At 35.4% G+C, this 19164-nt stretch overlaps 1 protein-coding gene across 1 annotated transcript in view; it reads right to left on the reverse strand.

Annotated features, from left to right (window-relative positions):
• Window positions 1-19164, reverse strand: part of CHM (CHM, Rab escort protein 1) — a 247437-nt gene that overhangs the window by 23646 nt on the left and 204627 nt on the right. The window contains exon 13 of the mRNA XM_005700575.3: window positions 2206-2304. Within this exon, the coding sequence (XP_005700632.1) occupies window positions 2206-2304 (99 nt within the window). The remainder of the gene's footprint in view (window positions 1-2205; window positions 2305-19164) is intronic.

Raw genomic sequence — 19164 nt, forward strand, 5'->3', positions numbered from 1 at the left:
CACAGAACATAGAATTCGAATAAAAAGAAAATAAGCTTAAATAATGTTATTCTTCTGGCATGAACTTTAAGAGAAAATATTTATAAAGCTCTAAAGCATAAGGTTTCATATCACTGTTAGATAATTAGAACATTAACAGTACAAGCCACCAATCCGTGAAAACAGGGGCTTTTGCTATAGAGGAGAATGTGCTTTAATGTATTAAAAGTTCATATTGTTCATAAAGTTCCTTCTTCCTCATTTAGGCAGGAAAATGAATTGAGTTCTCTTCTCCAGGTGACTTTGCCTCTTTGACCTGCCATGGCCCAGTGCTCACTTTATCTGGTGATTCATTTTCAATAACTCCAACAGTATTTGTTCTGACATTTTAATTAAAATATGACCACTACCTCATCCTGATGATAAAAAGGCCTATGTGTCAGTGAAAACTAGCTTTTCAGTGCCTCAGTGCACCTGATGACCCCTCTGAGCACATAGTTCTTACTAAAGAATTTCACTCATGTTCTGAACAATACATCATTTCAAAATGGGATCACATTAACCATTAAGATTAATGCTTAAAAATCTAAAATGGCTAGAAGATGCTAAGGAATGGATATGTAATTTCCCCATTTTGATTTTTAAAAAAGAAAATTATATGCATTTAAAAAATGAAGAGCAATGATACAAGACTAAAATTTAGTGTATTATTTGAGACTACCACACAATGAAATTACAAAAAAATTATGAAAAACTTCAGAAAAAAGAAGGAATTCAGAGTTTTTATAAGCAAGGTAATTAAAGCCAAAGATAAAACTGATTTCATATTACAGTTAAGAATATTGTTGTGTACCATAACTCTGCAATCAAATTTTTAACATATTATATGAGATTTTTTTATGAACCAGTTTTATTTTATTTGCATTTAACATGATTATACACATTCATGTGTCTAACCAGATCTGCACTGTTAAAAATACAAGTACAATAACATTCAACATGAGGTACTTCATATTCGTATATTTTTCCTTCATAAATAATGCTGTAAGCTCCTAAGTTCAAGCACTGTGATGCACAACTAGCTAGTGTCTTAAATTAACAAGCTTATTTAGACACCTTAAAAAAAAAGACAGTTCAGTACAATAATTATGTAGAAATTAGACCATTTACTTAAATACTGTATTAAGATATACTTAAAGAATGTTACATTAGAACTGCTAACCATATGGAACAAATTAAATTCTAAACTAAAGTGAAATAAATTTTCAGGTTGCAGGATTTGATTCAGGCAGCTCAAAATGAAATTAATGTAAATGCCCCTTTATGCACTGTCTCTGCAAAGAAAACAAGCAAGACACACAGGAGATGAACTAAAAGGAAACACAATAAGTAGGGAGTAAATAAATTGTTGCCTGAACAAACATAGCATTCAAAGAAAATGAAGACATATGAATCAATGAGGAAACTGGCCAGAATTCAATTAGACATGCTAATCCTATAATGAAAATCACCATCACTTCATATAAATGAATAAGATCTATTAGGCTATGTTTTGATCAATTATACACAACATTCACTACAATTTGCTCCATTCATATCTATAAGAACTACCCTATGATGTGGGGATAAAAGTTACGCAATTTATGGCTGAAAAGCATTTTTCCACCATGAGTAAGTAGCAAAGTGATATATATGTATATATCTTGAAAGCTAAATATCACATCACTAACATACTATGCATTAAAAGACAATTATTGGTCAGGAGAGATTCCTGAATTTGCCAATTAATAGTTTAATCTCTCAGTCGAACCAAGTTTTTTTTTCCTTAATAAATGAAGAAAACTTTTTCTGATAAAGGAATATATGCTTGTTGTACAACATCTATAAAATAAAGAAAATTAAAAAAAAATATTACGTATAATTTCACCAAGATTGACAGATTTCCTGATAAGTCTTTTTCTATGCAAGTATGTACACATATAAATGTATAGTTTTGCACTTAATATATACATTGTGTGTCAGATGTATATTTTCCTTTATCCTTACAGACACTACCCCATTTTTAGGAAGAGAATGTGCTTAATCGCTTAATCATCCTAGGAAAACATGTAAGTACTGGTGCTGAATATAACAGATTCCAGTTCAGGCTACAGAAACCTTCAAGACATCTCTAAGAGAAGTGGTCAAATTACCCTTACATCATGAATCACTGATTATGGTTCTTACCTATCTCCGTTTCTGTATATGGAGTAAACAATTTCTGCACAACTGGTTCTAAATCTTCTCTTGCTGTTTTAGAAGATGTACAAGTCAAATGAACCAAATCTGTTTAAAAAAAAAAAAACATTTTGAGTTCCTGCATATCACAAATTTCACTGTGTACTAATATTCAAGGCACTAAGCTGGTGCCATGGGGGAAGAGAGTCAAGTAAGTCATGGCCCCTGCCTTTAAGAAGTTTATAATCTAGTGATGGTGGCATGTAAAAACCAAAGCAGTAGGCTATGTGTGTTAACTGTATAGCAAAAATACATGTTAACTAAGAGGGAACACATTGAGACTCAAGAAGTACCAGTGGATGGTTTTGTCAAATCAGCACAGAAAAAAGCTTAGGAAACCATGTGTTCATAGAAAGAGCTTAAGCTATTCTTAAAACATTCCCAAAGAAGGTGGATAAAGGATTGCTAAGCAAAATATTGTATAAAGAAAAAGACTAAAAGTGGACTATCCATTTACTTTAGAGACTACACTTCATATTCTTCAGACTGAAAAGACCATTTATGCAAACTTTACTGGTTAAAAACAAATCATCTATTCATTATAGGGTTCTCTAAGAAAGCTTTTGGGGAATACTGTTAGCTTAGTTTAAATCATACATATACTTAAAAGTCTATAATATGGCACAAGTCAAAACAGTCTGTAATATTTTCAGGATTTCCAAATCATTTTGTTTTGCATTTACAGATTCATGAGGCCTGGACTTCAAAGAATGTTTGGGTTAGAATATCATGTACAAAAAGGCCCTTCACGGAAGTGAAATACTGCAGTCTAAGGAACTTAGAATTCCTAAAGGCCTACATATTAATACATAGGGTAAAAGAAGGACAAAAGGGTCTATGTATTGAAAGGAAGAACTAAGAGGATCCCTAAATGGGAGTAATTTTTGTGGTTCTGTAAAGAGCTTAGGGCAGAACAGAATTATGGAAGAAAAAATACATATTAGAGAAAAGTATAAGAACTGAGATATTCCTGCTCCTAAAACCCCAGTAGAGAAGTACATGTGCTTCTTTGCTAAAAGTTTATTTTAGGCTAGTAGACATTTTTAAACCTCAGGAAGATAGTTCAAAGTTTACAACAGAAATGTAACATCAGAATTGAATTCTCTTTAAATATATCTAAGCATAGAGGGACTTTTAATAACCATGTGAGCTAAAATCAAATTTTGTAGTATTTTTTCCAGGTTTACCAACTTAAGTGATATTCTAAGGAAGTTCCTGTCTTATGTATGGCCAATAAAATACCCATCCTATTTAAGCAATGTTTTTATATGAATGTAATAATGATTCCCATTGGTTCTGGGATATTGAAGGATATATGGTACTAATTACTTCAAAAGGTAAACAACTTTCACAACAAAATTATTCCTAATGAAAATAATGAAATATTTTATTTCCTAATGAAATAAAGATATTCAACTGCTATATAACTTTGGTGGGAAGTTTAAAGTCCCTAGATAAATTCTGAATTAAACAGAGTATATAACTATAAAGGCAGAAATCTCTGATGTAACACTCGACAGAAATTGTCCTGTCTCTCATCTCAATCTCACAAAATACTAACATTCATATCAAAGTTCTCAATTTTCCAATTCTTTCCTATTCAATTAATGTGTACTAGAGAAAAAGCAGGTGAATGTGAATATAAATAAAAAAGTATATTAAAAAATCTTAATAGTAAAATACTAGTTCTATAAATCAGGATATATAAAAGAAATACAACAAGTAACTATATCCTTATGTTTCCTAACAATGTAAGAGAGTTCAGTTCATGCAATGATATCAAAATTTTCTAGTAATAAAGTCAGATTAGCATTTTGTACTTAACAAGTTTTATTATAATTCTTAGAAGAAAAAATTAAAGATACCCATAACTTGAATGCTAATATATATATACCTTGATTATGCTTAGATTCTACATTATTATTAATAATTGATTTACAATTTTAAGGTATGAACAACTGTTTTTTTTCTTCCTGCTCCTTGTTACCTGCTTTTCCTGTTACCTGCTTTCCCTGTTATCTATATTACTTTCTTGTTTAGGTCACTTTGAATTTACTGCTTCTTTTCAAATCAGAGAGGTTGTGTTTTTGTTTTTGTTTTTAATTCAAATTACTTTCAAAATTGGCTTATTAATCTTCATACATCTCATAAGTCTTTAGCAAGGGCAAGTTTTAGAGTCAGTTTTCCTCTTCTTTGTTAAATATAACTTTTACTTTTCAATGGGTGTTTAATAAATATTTGTGGGTAAAGACAATTTGCTTCCCTGCCATGAGTAGACATTAAGTATTCACAGTCTTAAGAAGACATATGTGTGCATACAAATATATGTATGCATACACATGCATAGGAAAACTTTACTAGCTTCTTGTACAAACTGTGGAAAATTATTTGACTGACCAGGGTAGAAGTAAGGAAAGTATTAGTGGATAATCCTTAAATTATTTAAATCTGCCTGAGAAATGCTCACAGACACTTTAAGATACTTATATTAAATTCTCAAAAGAATTGACAAGATTATCTAGAATTTACTGTACAGCAAACTTTCATATGTCAGACACTACCCTAAGCATGTCTGATGTATTATTTCATTTTACCCATGCAACAGCCAATCACTATTTTCATTTTACAGGTAAGAGTTAACAGTGGAGTTAAGCAGATCTCCCAAAGTCATGCAATTAGTAAAAGGAACAGCTGAGGCTTAGAGCTGAAATTTAAGCCCACACGGTCTGCCTCTGGAATGCCCACTCTTAGTCACTAAATGATGTTGAGTAAATGTAATAATCTCTTGTAGAAGGTGCTGCAAGTCACTTAAGGCAGCAATCTTTAAACTGGTATGTGTATAAAGATACAAGAGGACTTTTCACAAGGTAAAATAACTCCCGTGGTTCTGGAGAAGACTCTTGAGAGTCCCTTGGACTGCAAGGAGATCAAACTAGTCAATCCTAAAATCAACCCTTAATATTCATTGGAAGGACTGATGCTGAAGCCCCAATACTTTGGCTACCTCATACAAAGAGCTGACTCATTGGAAAAGATCCTGATGCTGGGAAAGATTGAAGACAGGAGGAGAAGGGGATGACAGAGGACGAGATGGTTGGATGGCATCACCGACTCAATGGACATGAGTTTGAGTAAACTCCAGGAGATGGTGAAGGACAGGTAAGCTTGTTGTGCTGCAGTCTATGGGGTCGCAAAGAACTGGACACAACTGAGTGACTGAACAACAGCAAAAATAACTCTAAGCAAGTCATTGTCTAGATGCTCAACTTCTTCTCCTTCCACTTTATTAAGCAATGCATTTCAAGAAATTTAATTTGTGTTTAATCATTTATCAAAACTGTAATGTATTTATGATAGTTTGATTAATTTTACACAAATAATAATTTGAATTACTAAATCTAGAAGATAGTTTTTTTTAATACTGAGAAGCTTACTGTCTTAAGAAATTTTTAAAGAATCTATTTCCATTAATTATTTGAAATGGGTGATAGCGGCGATCAGATATTTCTGATACTTAAATTCCATTGAATATATTTAAAGGGGTGATGTTACTGTTTTATTATGCCACATCAACATTTGTACTGTTAGAAACTACATTCTTGGTAATTATTTGAATCTTACGATGAAAAATTATATAAGCCAACTTCTAAGTGTTTGAGGGGTACATGAACAAAAAGGCTTCAAGACCTTAAGGGGTTAAAGTAATCACAAAACCATACCCAGAACATGTCATATTTCTATTAAAATTTGAATCTCTATGTAAAATGCTCCTTCCTATTCTGTGACCAATTCTAACTTCTTTCCGTCAAACTAACTTGCTGAATAAATGCTAAAAATGATCACAAATTAGATCAGTGGGCCAACTGTTTTCCTAAAAGTATTACATTCATTAGTACCAATTAACAAATATAACTTAAGATTTTGGAAGATGCAATAGGACTGGAAATGTTGTCCACTGGCATCATGTGAGATTATAATTGACTTGAAAATTGGTTTAAATCCTGAATCTACCTTTTATAAACTAAGTTCCTTTTTACTTTCATTGGCCAAGTGGCTCAGTGGTGAAGAATCCACCTGCCATTGCAGGAGACACAAGAGACTTGGGTTTGATCTCTGGGCCAGGAAGATCCTTTGGAGAAGGCAACATCAATCTACTCTAGTATTCTTGCCTGGAAAATCCCATGGACAGAGGAGCCTGGCCAGCTACAGTCCATGGGGTTGCAAAAGAGTAGGACATGACTGAGCACAGCTCAGCATAGGAATAAAGGCTTAATGGCATAAAAGATGACAAAATGTGTTCTCTGTCACAAATTCCTCTCTTGGCAATATATTTTCCTTTGTATTAGAATTAAAGAAACTGCAAAATATCCTAATAAAACATAAAATTTTTCACAGCAAAGAAAATGACAAGCAAATTAAAAAGACAACCTATGGAATGGGAGAAAATATTTGGAATGATGAGACCAATAAGTACTTAATTTCCAAAATATATGAAAAGGTCAAACAGCTCAATATCAAGAAAAACAAACAATCAAAAATGGGCAGACCTAAATAAACATTTCTCCAAAGACATACAAATGGTCAACAGGCACATGAAAAAATTCTCAATATTACTACTTAGAGAAATTGAGGATCACCTTGATATATAAGCTAAATATTAATAATCATAAAAGGGAAAATCGACAGTAACACAATAGTGGATGACTTTTTAATGACCCATTTACACCAATGGACAGATAACCCAGACAGAAAACCAATAACGAAACACTAGCTTTAAATGACACATTACATCAGATGGACTTAATTGATATTTTTACATCATTTCATATACAAACAGAGAGTACACTTCTCAAGTGCACATAGAACTTCTCCAGAATGTATCACACATTAGGCCACAAATCAAGCTGCAGTAATCTAAGAAAACTGAGATTGTATCAGGATTCTGACCACAACATTGAGATTAGAAACAAATTACAGGAAATCATAAACTGTAAAAAACACACATGTGGAGACTAAACAACCAATGGATCACTGAATAAATCAAAGAGGAAATAAAAAATACCTAGAGACAAATGACAATGAAAACACAATAACCCAAAACCTATGGGATGCAGCAAAAGCAGTTCTAAGAGTAAAATTTACAGCAATACAATATAACCTCAGGAAACAAACAAACAAAAAAACCTCAAACAACCTAACCTTATACCTAAAGCAACCAGAAAAATCCAAAATTAGTAGAAGGAGAGAAATCATAATGATCAGAGCAGAAATAAATGAAATAGAGACAAAGAAAATAATAGAAAAGATCAATGAAAAGTAAAAGCTGGTTCTTTGAAAATATTTTTTTTTTAAATGATGAACCTCTAGCCAGACTCCTCAAGAAAAAAGGGAAAGGGCTGAAATCTATAAAACTAGAAATAAAAATGGAGAAGTTACAAAAGACACCATAGAAATACAAAGGATCATAAGAGACTACTTCAAGCAACTTTATGTCAATAAAATGGATAACCTAGAAAACACTGACGAATTCTTAGAAAGGTACAATCTTCCAAGACTGAACCAAGAAGAAACAGAAAATATGAACAGACTAACAAGTACTGAAATTGAAATTGTGATTTAAAAACTTCCAACAAACAAAAATTCAGGACCAGATGGCTTCACAGGTGATTTCTATGAGATATTTAGAGAAAATTTAACTTTTATCCTTCTAAAACTCTTTCAAAAATTTTCTGAGGAAGGAAAACTCCCAAGCTCATTCTACAAGGCCACCATCACTCCGACAACAAAATCAGACAAAGATATCAGAAACTAAGAAAATTACAGGCCAATATCACTGATGAACACAGACATAAAATTCTCAAAGAATACTAGCAGATCAAATCCAACAACATATTAAAAGGATCACACACCATGATGAAGTGGGCTTTATCCCAGGGATTAAAGGATTCTTCAATATATGCAAATCAATGTGATACACCACATTAACAAATTGAAGAATAAAAATCATATGATCATCTCAATAGATTCAGAAAAAGCTTCTGACAAAATTCAATACTCATTTGTGACAAACTCTCCATAAAGTTGGCATAGAGGGAACCTACCTCAACATAATAAGCATGATATATGACAAACCTTGGAGAAGGAAATGGCAACCTACTCCAGTATTCTTGTCTGGAGAATCCCAGGGATGGAGGAGGCTGGTGGCTGCCATCTATGGGGTAACACAGAGTGGGACACGACTGAAGGAACTTAGCAGCAGCATCAGCATGACAAACCTACAGGTGATATCATACTCAATGGTGAAAAGATGAAAGCATTTCCTCTAAGATCAGGAACAAGGCAAGGATGTCAACACTCATCAATTTATTCAATGTATTTTTGGAAGTACTAGCCATAGCAAACAGAGAAGAAAAATAAATAAAAGGATTTCAAATATAAAAAGAAATAAAACTGTCACTATTTTCACATGACATAATACTATACATAGAAGACCTTAAAGATGCTATCAGAACATGAGAGCTCCTCAACAAATTTTGTAAAGTTGCAGGATACAAAATTAATACACAGAAATCTCCTGCATTCTTATACACTAACAATGAATGATCAGAAAGAGAAATTAAGAAAACAATCCCATTAATCACTGCATCAAAAATAAAATATCTATGATTAAACCTACCTAAGGAGATAAACGGAGAAGGCAATGGCAACCCACTCCAGTACTTTTGCCTGGAAAATCCCATGGGCAGAGGACCCCGGTAGGCTGCAGTCCATGGGGTCGCACAGAGTCGGACACGACTGAGTGACTTCACTTTCACTTTTATGCATTGGAGAAGGAAATGGCAACCCTCTCCAGTGTTTCTGCCTGGAGAATCCCAGGGACGGGGGACCCTATGGGGTCTATGGGGTCGCACAGAGTCGGACACAACTGAAGCGACTTAGCAGCAGTAGCAGCAAGGAGACAAAAGAACTGTACTCCAAAAACTATAAGAACCTGATGAAAGAAATAAACAAATGACACAAACAGACGGAGAGATATACTATGTTCTGGACTGGAGAATTAATATTGTGAAAATGACTATACCACCACAAGCAATCTACAGATTCAATGCAATCCCTATTAAACTATCAATGGCATTTTTTGCATGTCTACAACAAAAACAAGTTAAATTTTGTAAGGAAACACAAATGAATCTGAATAGCTAATGCAATCTTGAGAAAGAAAAATGAAGTGGGAGGAATCTGACTCCCTGACTTCAGACTATATTGCAAAGCTACAGCCAACAAAACAGTATGGCACTGTCACAAAAACAGAAATACAGATCAATGGAACAGCATAGAAAGCCCAGAGATAAACTCATACACCTATGGTCAACGAACCCATGACAAAGAAAACAAGAATATACAATGGAGAAAAGACCGTCTTTTTAAGAAGTAGTGCTGGAAAAACTGAATAGCTACATGTAAAAGAATGAAATAGGAACATTCTCTAACATTATACACAAAAACAAACTCAAAATAGGTTAAAGACCTAAATGTAATGATACATATATACAACTCTTAAAGGAAAACATAGGCACTCTCTGACATAAATTGCAGAAGATCTTTTATGATTCACCTTTCAGAGTAATGAACATAACACAAAAACAAACAAATTGGACCTAATTAAACTTAAAAGCTTTTGCACAGCAAAGAAAACCAGAAACAAGATAAAAAGACAATCATCAGAATGGGAGAAAATATTTCCAAATAAAGCAATTGATGAGGGATTAACCTCTAAAATATACAAACAACACATGCAGCTAAATAACAAAAGAAGCAAACAAAACATCCAATCAAAAATTGATGGAATATATAAACAGACATTTCTCCAAAGAAGGTATATAGATGGCCAAACTGTACATGAAAAGATGCTCAATGTCACTAATTATGAGAGAAATGCAATTCAAAGCTACAATGAGATACCACGCCACATTGGTCAGAATGGCTGTCATCAAAAAAATCTACAAACAGCAAATTCTGGAGAGAATTCTACAGTGTTGGTGGGAATGTACATTGGTATAGCCACTATGGAGAACAGCATGGAGGTTCGTTAAAAAACTAACACAGAGCTATACCACACATATGATCCAGGAATCTCATGCCTGGGCATGTACCTGGAGAAAAGATACATGCATCACAATGTACACTACAGCACTATTTACAATAGCTAGGACATGAAAGCAACCTAAATTTTAATCAGCAGATGAATGGATAAAGAAGCTGTGGTATATATACACCATGCAATATTACTTGGCCATGAAAAAGAATAAAACCATGCCATTGGCAACAACATGGATGTTCTTGGAGATCATCATTCTAAGTGAAGTAGTCAGAAAAATACAAATACCATATGATATCATTTAATAGAGGAATTAATAATGACAAAAGCAACTCATTTACAAAACAGAAACAGACTCACAAACATGGAAAACAAACTTAAACAAACCAAAGGGGAAAGGTGGGGGAGGGATGAATTAGGAACTTAGAATTAACAGATAACACACTATGAATTATAAGACAGATAAATGACAAGGTCTTCTTGTATAGCATAGTTAACTATATTTAATAGTTTGCAATAACCTATAAGGGAAAAGAATCTGACAAATGTGTATATATGTGTTTGTGTGTGTGTGTGTGTGTGTGTGTGTGTGTGTGTACACACACATTTAAAACTAAATCATTTTGTTGTACCCCAGAAATGCTGCTGCTGCTAAGTCGTTTCAGTCGTGTCTGACTCTGTGCGACCCCATAGATGGCAGCCCACCAGGCTCCTCTGTCCCCGGGATTCTCCAGGCAAGAACCCTGGAGTGGGTTGCCATTTCATTTTCCAATGCATAAAAGTGAAAAGTGAAAGTTAAGACACTCAGTTGTGTCTGACTCTTAGCAACCCCATGGACTGCAGCCTACCAGGCTCCTCCGTCCATGGGATTTTCTAGGCAAGAGTACTGGAGTGGGTTGCCATTGCCTTCTTCGACCCCAGAAATGAACACATTATAAACCAACTATCCTTTAATCAAAAAAAGAAGCTGCAAAATAAGCTTTAATTCATTTAATTCATAAAAGTAATAACTGAAAAACTAGTGAATCAAGTGCAAGTCACAACCAGCACTATTGAAACAAGAGCATCTGAAACTCATAAGTCAGATGTTACTCAATGCAAGAGTAGAAATAACAACACACTTTTGGTACTCTAAAATTGAGTTTGCGTGTTCATGGATGGGAAGAATCAATATAGTGAAAATGGAACTGGAGGAATCAACCTGCCTGACTTCAGGCTCTACTACAAAGCCACAATCATCAAGACAGTATGGTACTGGCACAAAGACAGAAATATAGATCAATGGAACAAAATAGAAAGCCCAGATATAAACCCACACACCTATGGACATCTTATGTTTGACAAAGGAGGCAAGAATATACAATGGAGAAAAGACAATCTCTTTAACAAGTGGTGCTGGGAAAACAGGTCAAGCACCTGTAAAAGAGTGAAACTAGAACACTTTCTAACACCATACACAAAAATAAACTCAAAATGGATTAAAGATCTAATTAAGACCAGAAACTATAAAACTCCTAGAGGAGAACATAGGCAAAACACTCTCCGACATGAATCACAACAGGATTCTCTATGACCCCCCTCCCAGAATATGGGAAATAAAAGCAAAAATAAACAAATGGGACCTAATTAAAATTAAAAGTTTCTGCACAATGAAGGAAACTATAAGCAAGGTGAAAAGTCAGCCTTCAGAATGGGAGAAAATAATAGCAAATGAAGCAACTGACAAAGAATTAATCTCAAAAATATACAAGCAACTCCTATAGCTCAATTCCAGAAAAATAAACGACCCAATCAAAAAATGGGCCAAAGAACTAAACAGACATTTCTCCAAAGAAGACATTACAGATGGCTAACAAACACATGAAAAGATGCTCAACATCACTCATTATCAGAGAAATGCAAATCAAAACCACAATGAGGTACCATTTCATGCCAGTCAGAATGGCTGCGATCCAAAAGTCTACAAGAAATAAATGCTGGAGAGGGTATGGAGAAAAGGGAACCCTCTTACACTGTTGGTGGGAATGCAAACTAGTACAGCCACTATGGAGAACCTTGTGGAGATTCGTTAAAAAACTGGAAATAGGACTACCTTATGACCCAGCAATCCCACTTCTGGGCATACACACTGAGGAAACCAGAATTGAAAGAGACATGTGTACCCCAATGTTCACTGCAGCACTATTTATAATAGCCAGGACATGGAAGCCACCTAGATGTCCATCAGCAGATGAATGGATAAGAAAGCTGTGGTACATATACACAATGGAGTATTCCTCAGCCATTAAAAAGAATACATTTGAATTCTAATGAGGTGGATGAAACTGGAGCCTATTACACAGAGTGAAGTAAGCCAGAAAGAGAAACACCAATACAGTATACTAACGCATATATGTGAGACAGCAAAAGAAACACACATGTATATAACAGTCTTTTGGACTCTGTGGGAGAAGGCGAGGGTGGGATGATTTGGGAGAATGGCATTGAAACATGTATAATATCACATGTGAAACGAATCTCCAGTCCGGGTTCGATGCACAATACAGGATGCTCGGGGCTGGTATACTGGGATGACCCAGAGGGATGGTATGAGGAGGGAGGTGGGAGGGGGGTTCAGGATGGGGAACACGTGTACACCCGTGGCAGATTCATGTTGATGTATGGCAAAGCCAATACAATATTGTAAAGTAAATAATAATAATAATAATAATAATAATAAATTTAATGGTTATATGAAAATCTAAAAAAAATTGAATTTTAATTAAAAAAATAAAAAATAATAAAATTGGGTTTGGAATACCCATTTCTCACATAAGATACTGCCTTCTTACAAGTTATTGTTTTAAAACACAGGAAAAGTGGGATTTCTACTCAGAATTTGCACATCAATAAAAATGTACACACTTAAAAGTGACAAGTCTAATGTAAAGTAGCAGCGTGACACAATAGAGGATGGTTATGCAGGTCTGGTATTACTTCTCTTTGTATCTACTTGACCAAGTCAGTTTAATCTCTCTGGCCTCAGCATTTTTTTGATTAAGTGGAAGGGGTGGAATTAGTTCCATCTACAAGACATATTCTAGTTCTAAGGTTTTATGAATCTATCTTCATACTAATCAGCCATGATTCTTTCAATGATGACAGATCTTAAGCCAAAAACTGACATGACAAATATAAATGTAAAAATCTAAATTTTACATTGAAAATTTGCTTGCTGAAAAAAGAAATTCCTTAAGCTTCTGAGATTATCACACACAGCATCATTCACTCTATGCAAGTAGACAAAATTTTTCCAAGTGTATTTATAGAAACTTTATGCATGGGCTAGTCAACAAGAGCATTTTGCTGTGCAACTCAAGTAGGACTAAATAATTTATGTACATAGCGACTGATGTGCCTCATACCTTATCTTTCATACAGGTATAAAGGCCAAATGTCGTTTATGTAATTTAGTCCAATTAAGAATATATGACTGTGTCAATAAGATAGAAAATGTCAGAAATACATTTTCTTTATGATACCAAGTAAGGAACTAAGTTCGATGACACATGGCACACAATTTGGTTTTTGAATTCAACCATGAAAAACTCCACAGTAACTCCATTTTCTCAATAGAATTTAATGGAAAACAAAACAAAACAAAAAAACAAACCCTTTAATGTCAACTTAAGATCACTAAGAAAAATCAGTTTCTTTATAAGATTAAATCTGTGCTTCATAATGATAATACTAACAAAAGAGAAAAGAAAAAAGACACCAATGATTGTTTTAAATCATTATCTAAAATCATTTTTTATGAAATGTTTAACAATTGCTTGAAGGGATAATAAAGCAGAAAAGATTATATAAATCATTACAATGAGTGCTTGATGGTATTGAATTCTGCCTTCACCAAAACCTTATATATTGACCTTCCTCCCACTGCTTCTTTGGAGCAGTGTCTCAGAGCTATCTGAGTTGCTGCCTCCTAAGCTGCAGTCCTCATTTTGTTCCAAAGAAAACTTACCTTGCAACTGTCAAATTGTACATCTTTTTTAGTTGATAGTTATGGTGACTGACAAAGCGACCCAGATCGGACTACTTTCCTTTGCCTGAACTCCACAAGGAACTGGAGATTTGGTGCCAGCAGTGGCCCCTTGTGCCCATTTGCCTCCTTGGGGAGTGCAGACAAATTTAGGTAAGTCTCTCCTGGTTCTCAAATCTCCCATATTGTTTGAGATTCTGAGTTTTATTTGACGGTGGAGCAGGTTACCTGCCCCCCTCCCAGTTGGAAGGATACTGGGGCAGGGCCCAAGTGAAACTTTTCATCCAGGGTATACCCATTCATGGTCTAGACACTGAGTGGGGCTTGGTTGAAAGATACTGAGAAATTCCCACCCAGTCAAAAGATATTGGGTGGGGGCTGGCTGAAAGATGCCAGGGGAATTACCCACCCAGTGAAAAGGTATTGGGGTACTGGTCAGGGGCGGGGGGGGGGTTCAATTGAAAAAAAAAATCGAGGAATACCTGGAGCTCAGCTGAAAGATGCTGAGGTCACTCCATTGTAGGGGACTCAATGGTCTTTGCTGAGTGGTTAAGTAAGAAGCTGATCTGACAATTTCCCTCATTTGACTGCCTTTATAGACTTTGTTGGAATAAAAGGAGAATATATGAGAGCTTTACTCTGAAGAAAAGGGATGTCTCCTCCTGGCCAGTTTTTGGTTTTCTCAGGTGACTGAGAAATATACGGGAGTGGTGGAGGTCTAGTCCTCATACCATGTGGTGGTCCCATAGGGAAACCCACTCATTAATTAAAATACTTGCTTGTCCAGGGGTTGCACATTACTAGCCATTCAGCGACTTGATCAGCCATGATGGTTTAGATTGCCAGAGGCAGAATCTGAAACACGTAAAATGGGCTGAAAAACTCTGAGATGACTCCTAGAGGAGTTAAGCTCACAAGCAGCACACTGGCCCACTACACAATTTCACTAGTGATTTTTATCCCAGGCAAATTCAACTTAAAATGGGAAACAGAATATCAAAAATAGAAACAAAAGGGTATCAGAAAGTCAGCCTTTAACACTCCAGCAAGATTCATGTACAATAGGTATGGAGCTCATACTTGCAAGTACCTAGTTCATTGAAGAAACTAAACTAAAGGAGATCTCAACCTAAAATGGCCAAGTTGGGACTCTTTTGATATTTCAAAATTGATATTTTTGTGTGCACAATTAGAAAAGGCCAGCTGTGCTTGCTTTGATTGGTATCTAGAAGCTTCTAAAAGAGGAAACAATAGAGTAACTTCTTTGTAGAAAACCAACAAGAAATTGCTTCAAACTATATCAGGACTGAAAAAGGCTGCTAGCACTGACTCTGCCAGGTTGCAGGTCTAGTGGGACTGAGAAGTAATGTTTTGCATTTATGCCATTTGGCTTTTGATATCCGGGTATCACTCTGCCATCTTTTTTGGGGCATTCTTGTCACTTGACTTTTGATTTCTGGATATCTCTTTGCATTTTGTTTTATTTTGAGTGTGACTACCAGCTGGTGAGGTTCTGGTTTGGTTTGGTATTGTTGGTTTGGTTTGAGCACTCTAGACATCTGGTACAAACTGCTCGAGCTAATATGGGAAATATTTCCTCTTAAGTTTTCACATCCCACCTGGGAAGTCACTGGAAAAATTTGTAAATGACTGGTCAACCTGTAGCTATGATCCAATGACAAGAAAAATGGCCTAAAACATTAGATCTTTATTGACACAGGATAGGAAAATGGATTGAAGTTTATTATGTCCAGGACTTTCTCCTATAATCAATAGCCTGGCATTAATCAAACTGAGACCTTCACTTTCCCAGAGGGACAATCCCTGCTGGGACAACACTTATTCGTCAATCTGCCCCTGTTATCAGAGCTGGTTTGAGCACTCTCTAATTTAAATTTTAGCTCAAGCTGGAATCAAGATTGCCAGAAGAAAGAAACATCAATAACCTCAGATACCCAGACAACACAACCCTTATGGCAGAAAGTGAAGAGGAACTAAACAGCCTCTTGATAAAAGTGAAAGAGGAAAGTGAAAAAGCTGGCTTAAAACTCAACATTTATTAAACAAAGATTATGGCATACAGTCTCACCACTTTGTGGCAAATAGATGAGGAAACAATGGAAACAGTGACAGACTTTATTTTCTTGGGCTCCAAAGCCACTGCAGATGGTAACTGTAGCCATGAAATTAAAAGACGCTTGCTCCTTGGAGGAAAAGCTATGACCAAACTAGACAGCATATTAAAAAACAGAGACACTACTTTGCCAACAAAAGTCTATCTAGTCAAAGCTATGGTTTTTCCAGTAGTCTTGCATGGATGTGACAGTTGGGACTATAAAGAAAGCTGAGCGCCAAAGAATTGATGCTTTTGAACTGTGGTATTGGTGAAGAATCTTGAGAGTCCCTTAGCCTGCAAGGAGATCTAACCAGTCAATCCTAAAGGAAATCGGTCCCGAGTATTCATTGGAAGAACTGATGCTGAAGCTGAAACTCCAATACTTTGGCCACTTATGTGAAGAACTGACTAATTTGAAAAGACCCTGATGCTGGGAAAGATTGAAGACAGGAGGAGAAGGGGACGACAGAGGATGAGATGGTTGGATGGCATCACCAACTTGAAGGACATGAATTTAAGCAAGCTTCGGGAGTTGGTGATGGACAGAGAAGGCTGGTGTGCTACAGTCCATGGGGTCACAAAGAGTCGGACACAGCTGAGTGACTTAACTGACTGACTGATGAGACCATGACCACAGAAAGAAAAAGACAGTATCACCATATTAGACTCCAGAGAAAACTGATTAAAATGAATTTTTTTATTTCTTGGAAACTGCAGAACCAGTTCTTTATTGCATATGCAATTAAAAATAGTTAGCTTGTTAAAAAGGCCTGCCTAGGGAAAAGCCTGAAGTTAACCCTTGCCATGTCCTTGAAATACACAGCCCAGTTTGCCTGAGACCTTACTCTTGGGCAAATTAGAGATTCAAGCTAAAAAAAAAGTGGGGAGAGGGCAAAGAGACATTTTAAATCTCAAAGAGAAAACTAAGATATCTCTGTCTGTAATTACATATGTCTCAGTGTGTGTCTTTGTTTTTGGATAATATTGCTGAGATCAGTTTGTAAATGAGCTGTAATCTAACTGGCCTAAAGAAAATTAAGCGCTTTTAAATCTAATAATTCTAAACACAAGAGAAATCAACCTAAATGTATTTCAGGTTCATGTGAACTAGGGAATATTTAGTATTAAATACTTGGTATTAATGTTTGTTTGTTGATCTAATATAGACATATCTAAGAATCATTAACATTAGGCAGAATATTTTCATTGTGCCTAGGTTTAATATGTTAAATATTATTATATCTGTTACATGACTGTCAACAAAGAAAGTACCTCAAGTTCAGAAACTTCTAAAAAATGCAAATAAGATATGAACTTTTAGATAGATAAGCTCTATTAAAAATAATTAGGAATGTCTGTCTAAAACAGTCTCTCTAGATTGAGGTAACTTGAATTTCTAAGAGTTGTGGTAAACTAAGTGATGAGAAGTCTATTGAATAGCTAGGTCATATCCAAATAAAATAAGAGTTTGAAATATTTATTAGTAAACATTAATTTTCTATTACAGAAAATCTAAAGAGATTTAGGACTATTAATGAATAATGTTTGGTGCCATCTTGAGATTTTCTCTATAAGAAAGCAAATATTTTTTGGAATTATCACTGGTATTCATGCTCACCAATCTAAAGAATGCTAATATGAATGTCAGTTCTTGGTTGCTTAAGGAAAATAGAATGTATGTTTTCAGTTAAAAAGGTATGAGGAATGGAATTGGATTTTAGGAGGGGAAAAGAAGTAGGTCTGACTCACAGGTGGCTCTTTCAGGATGGGAGAACAAAGTAATGGGTACAGAAAGTGGTAAGAAGGTTTGTGCAAAGTAGACCCTGAGAAAAGAGTTCTGTGTATGGTCAGGACTGACTAAGTTTAAAATAAATTTAATTAAGTTTATCTTTCCATGAAGTTGCTCAGTCGTGTCTGACTCTGTGACACCATGGACTGTAGCCCACTAGGCTCCTTCATCCATGGGATTTTCTAGGCAAGAATACTGGAGTGGGTTGCCATTTCCTTCTACAGGGGATCTTCCCGACCCAGGGATTGAACCCGGGTGTCCCTCATTGTGGGCAGACACTTTACCGTCTGAGCCAACAGGGAATCCTAAAAGCAAGCAGGTGTAAAAACTTGAATTTGGCTTTTCTCTCTGTGAAGAAGACATCTTTTCTTCAGATGTTGAACTGTCTTTGATAATAGATTTAAGTTTCTTTATCTCTTAAATGATCTGTTCTGAAATCCTTTATTGTTACTTTGGTTAAGCGAATAGCTATTGTTTCACAATGACCTATAATCTTATCTGACGGAGTGTTCTAAATCTTTTTGATATTTGTTGAAAATTTTCGTAAATCATTCTAATGAAGCACTTTTGACTTCTAGCTAACTTTGGGATGCTTCAGAGGGCCCCTGAAAAATCCCAAAGAGAGATATTACACTACTTAGGTTAATTTTGAACACAGAATTACATATGAAGTATTGTCAAGTGAGTAATAAGTTTCAGGTTACACTGAATCTGCCTGCAATGCAGGAGACCTGGGTTCGATCTCCAGGTAGGCAAGATCCCCTGGAGAAGGGAGTGGCAACCCACTCCAGTATTCTTGCCTGGAGAATCCCAGAGGAGTCTGACGGGCTACAATTCATGAGGTGGCAAAGGATCCGACACAACTGAACAAGTAACTATCT

This window comes from Capra hircus, assembly GCF_001704415.2.
Source record: "Capra hircus breed San Clemente chromosome X unlocalized genomic scaffold, ASM170441v1, whole genome shotgun sequence".
NCBI lineage: Eukaryota > Metazoa > Chordata > Mammalia > Artiodactyla > Bovidae > Capra > Capra hircus.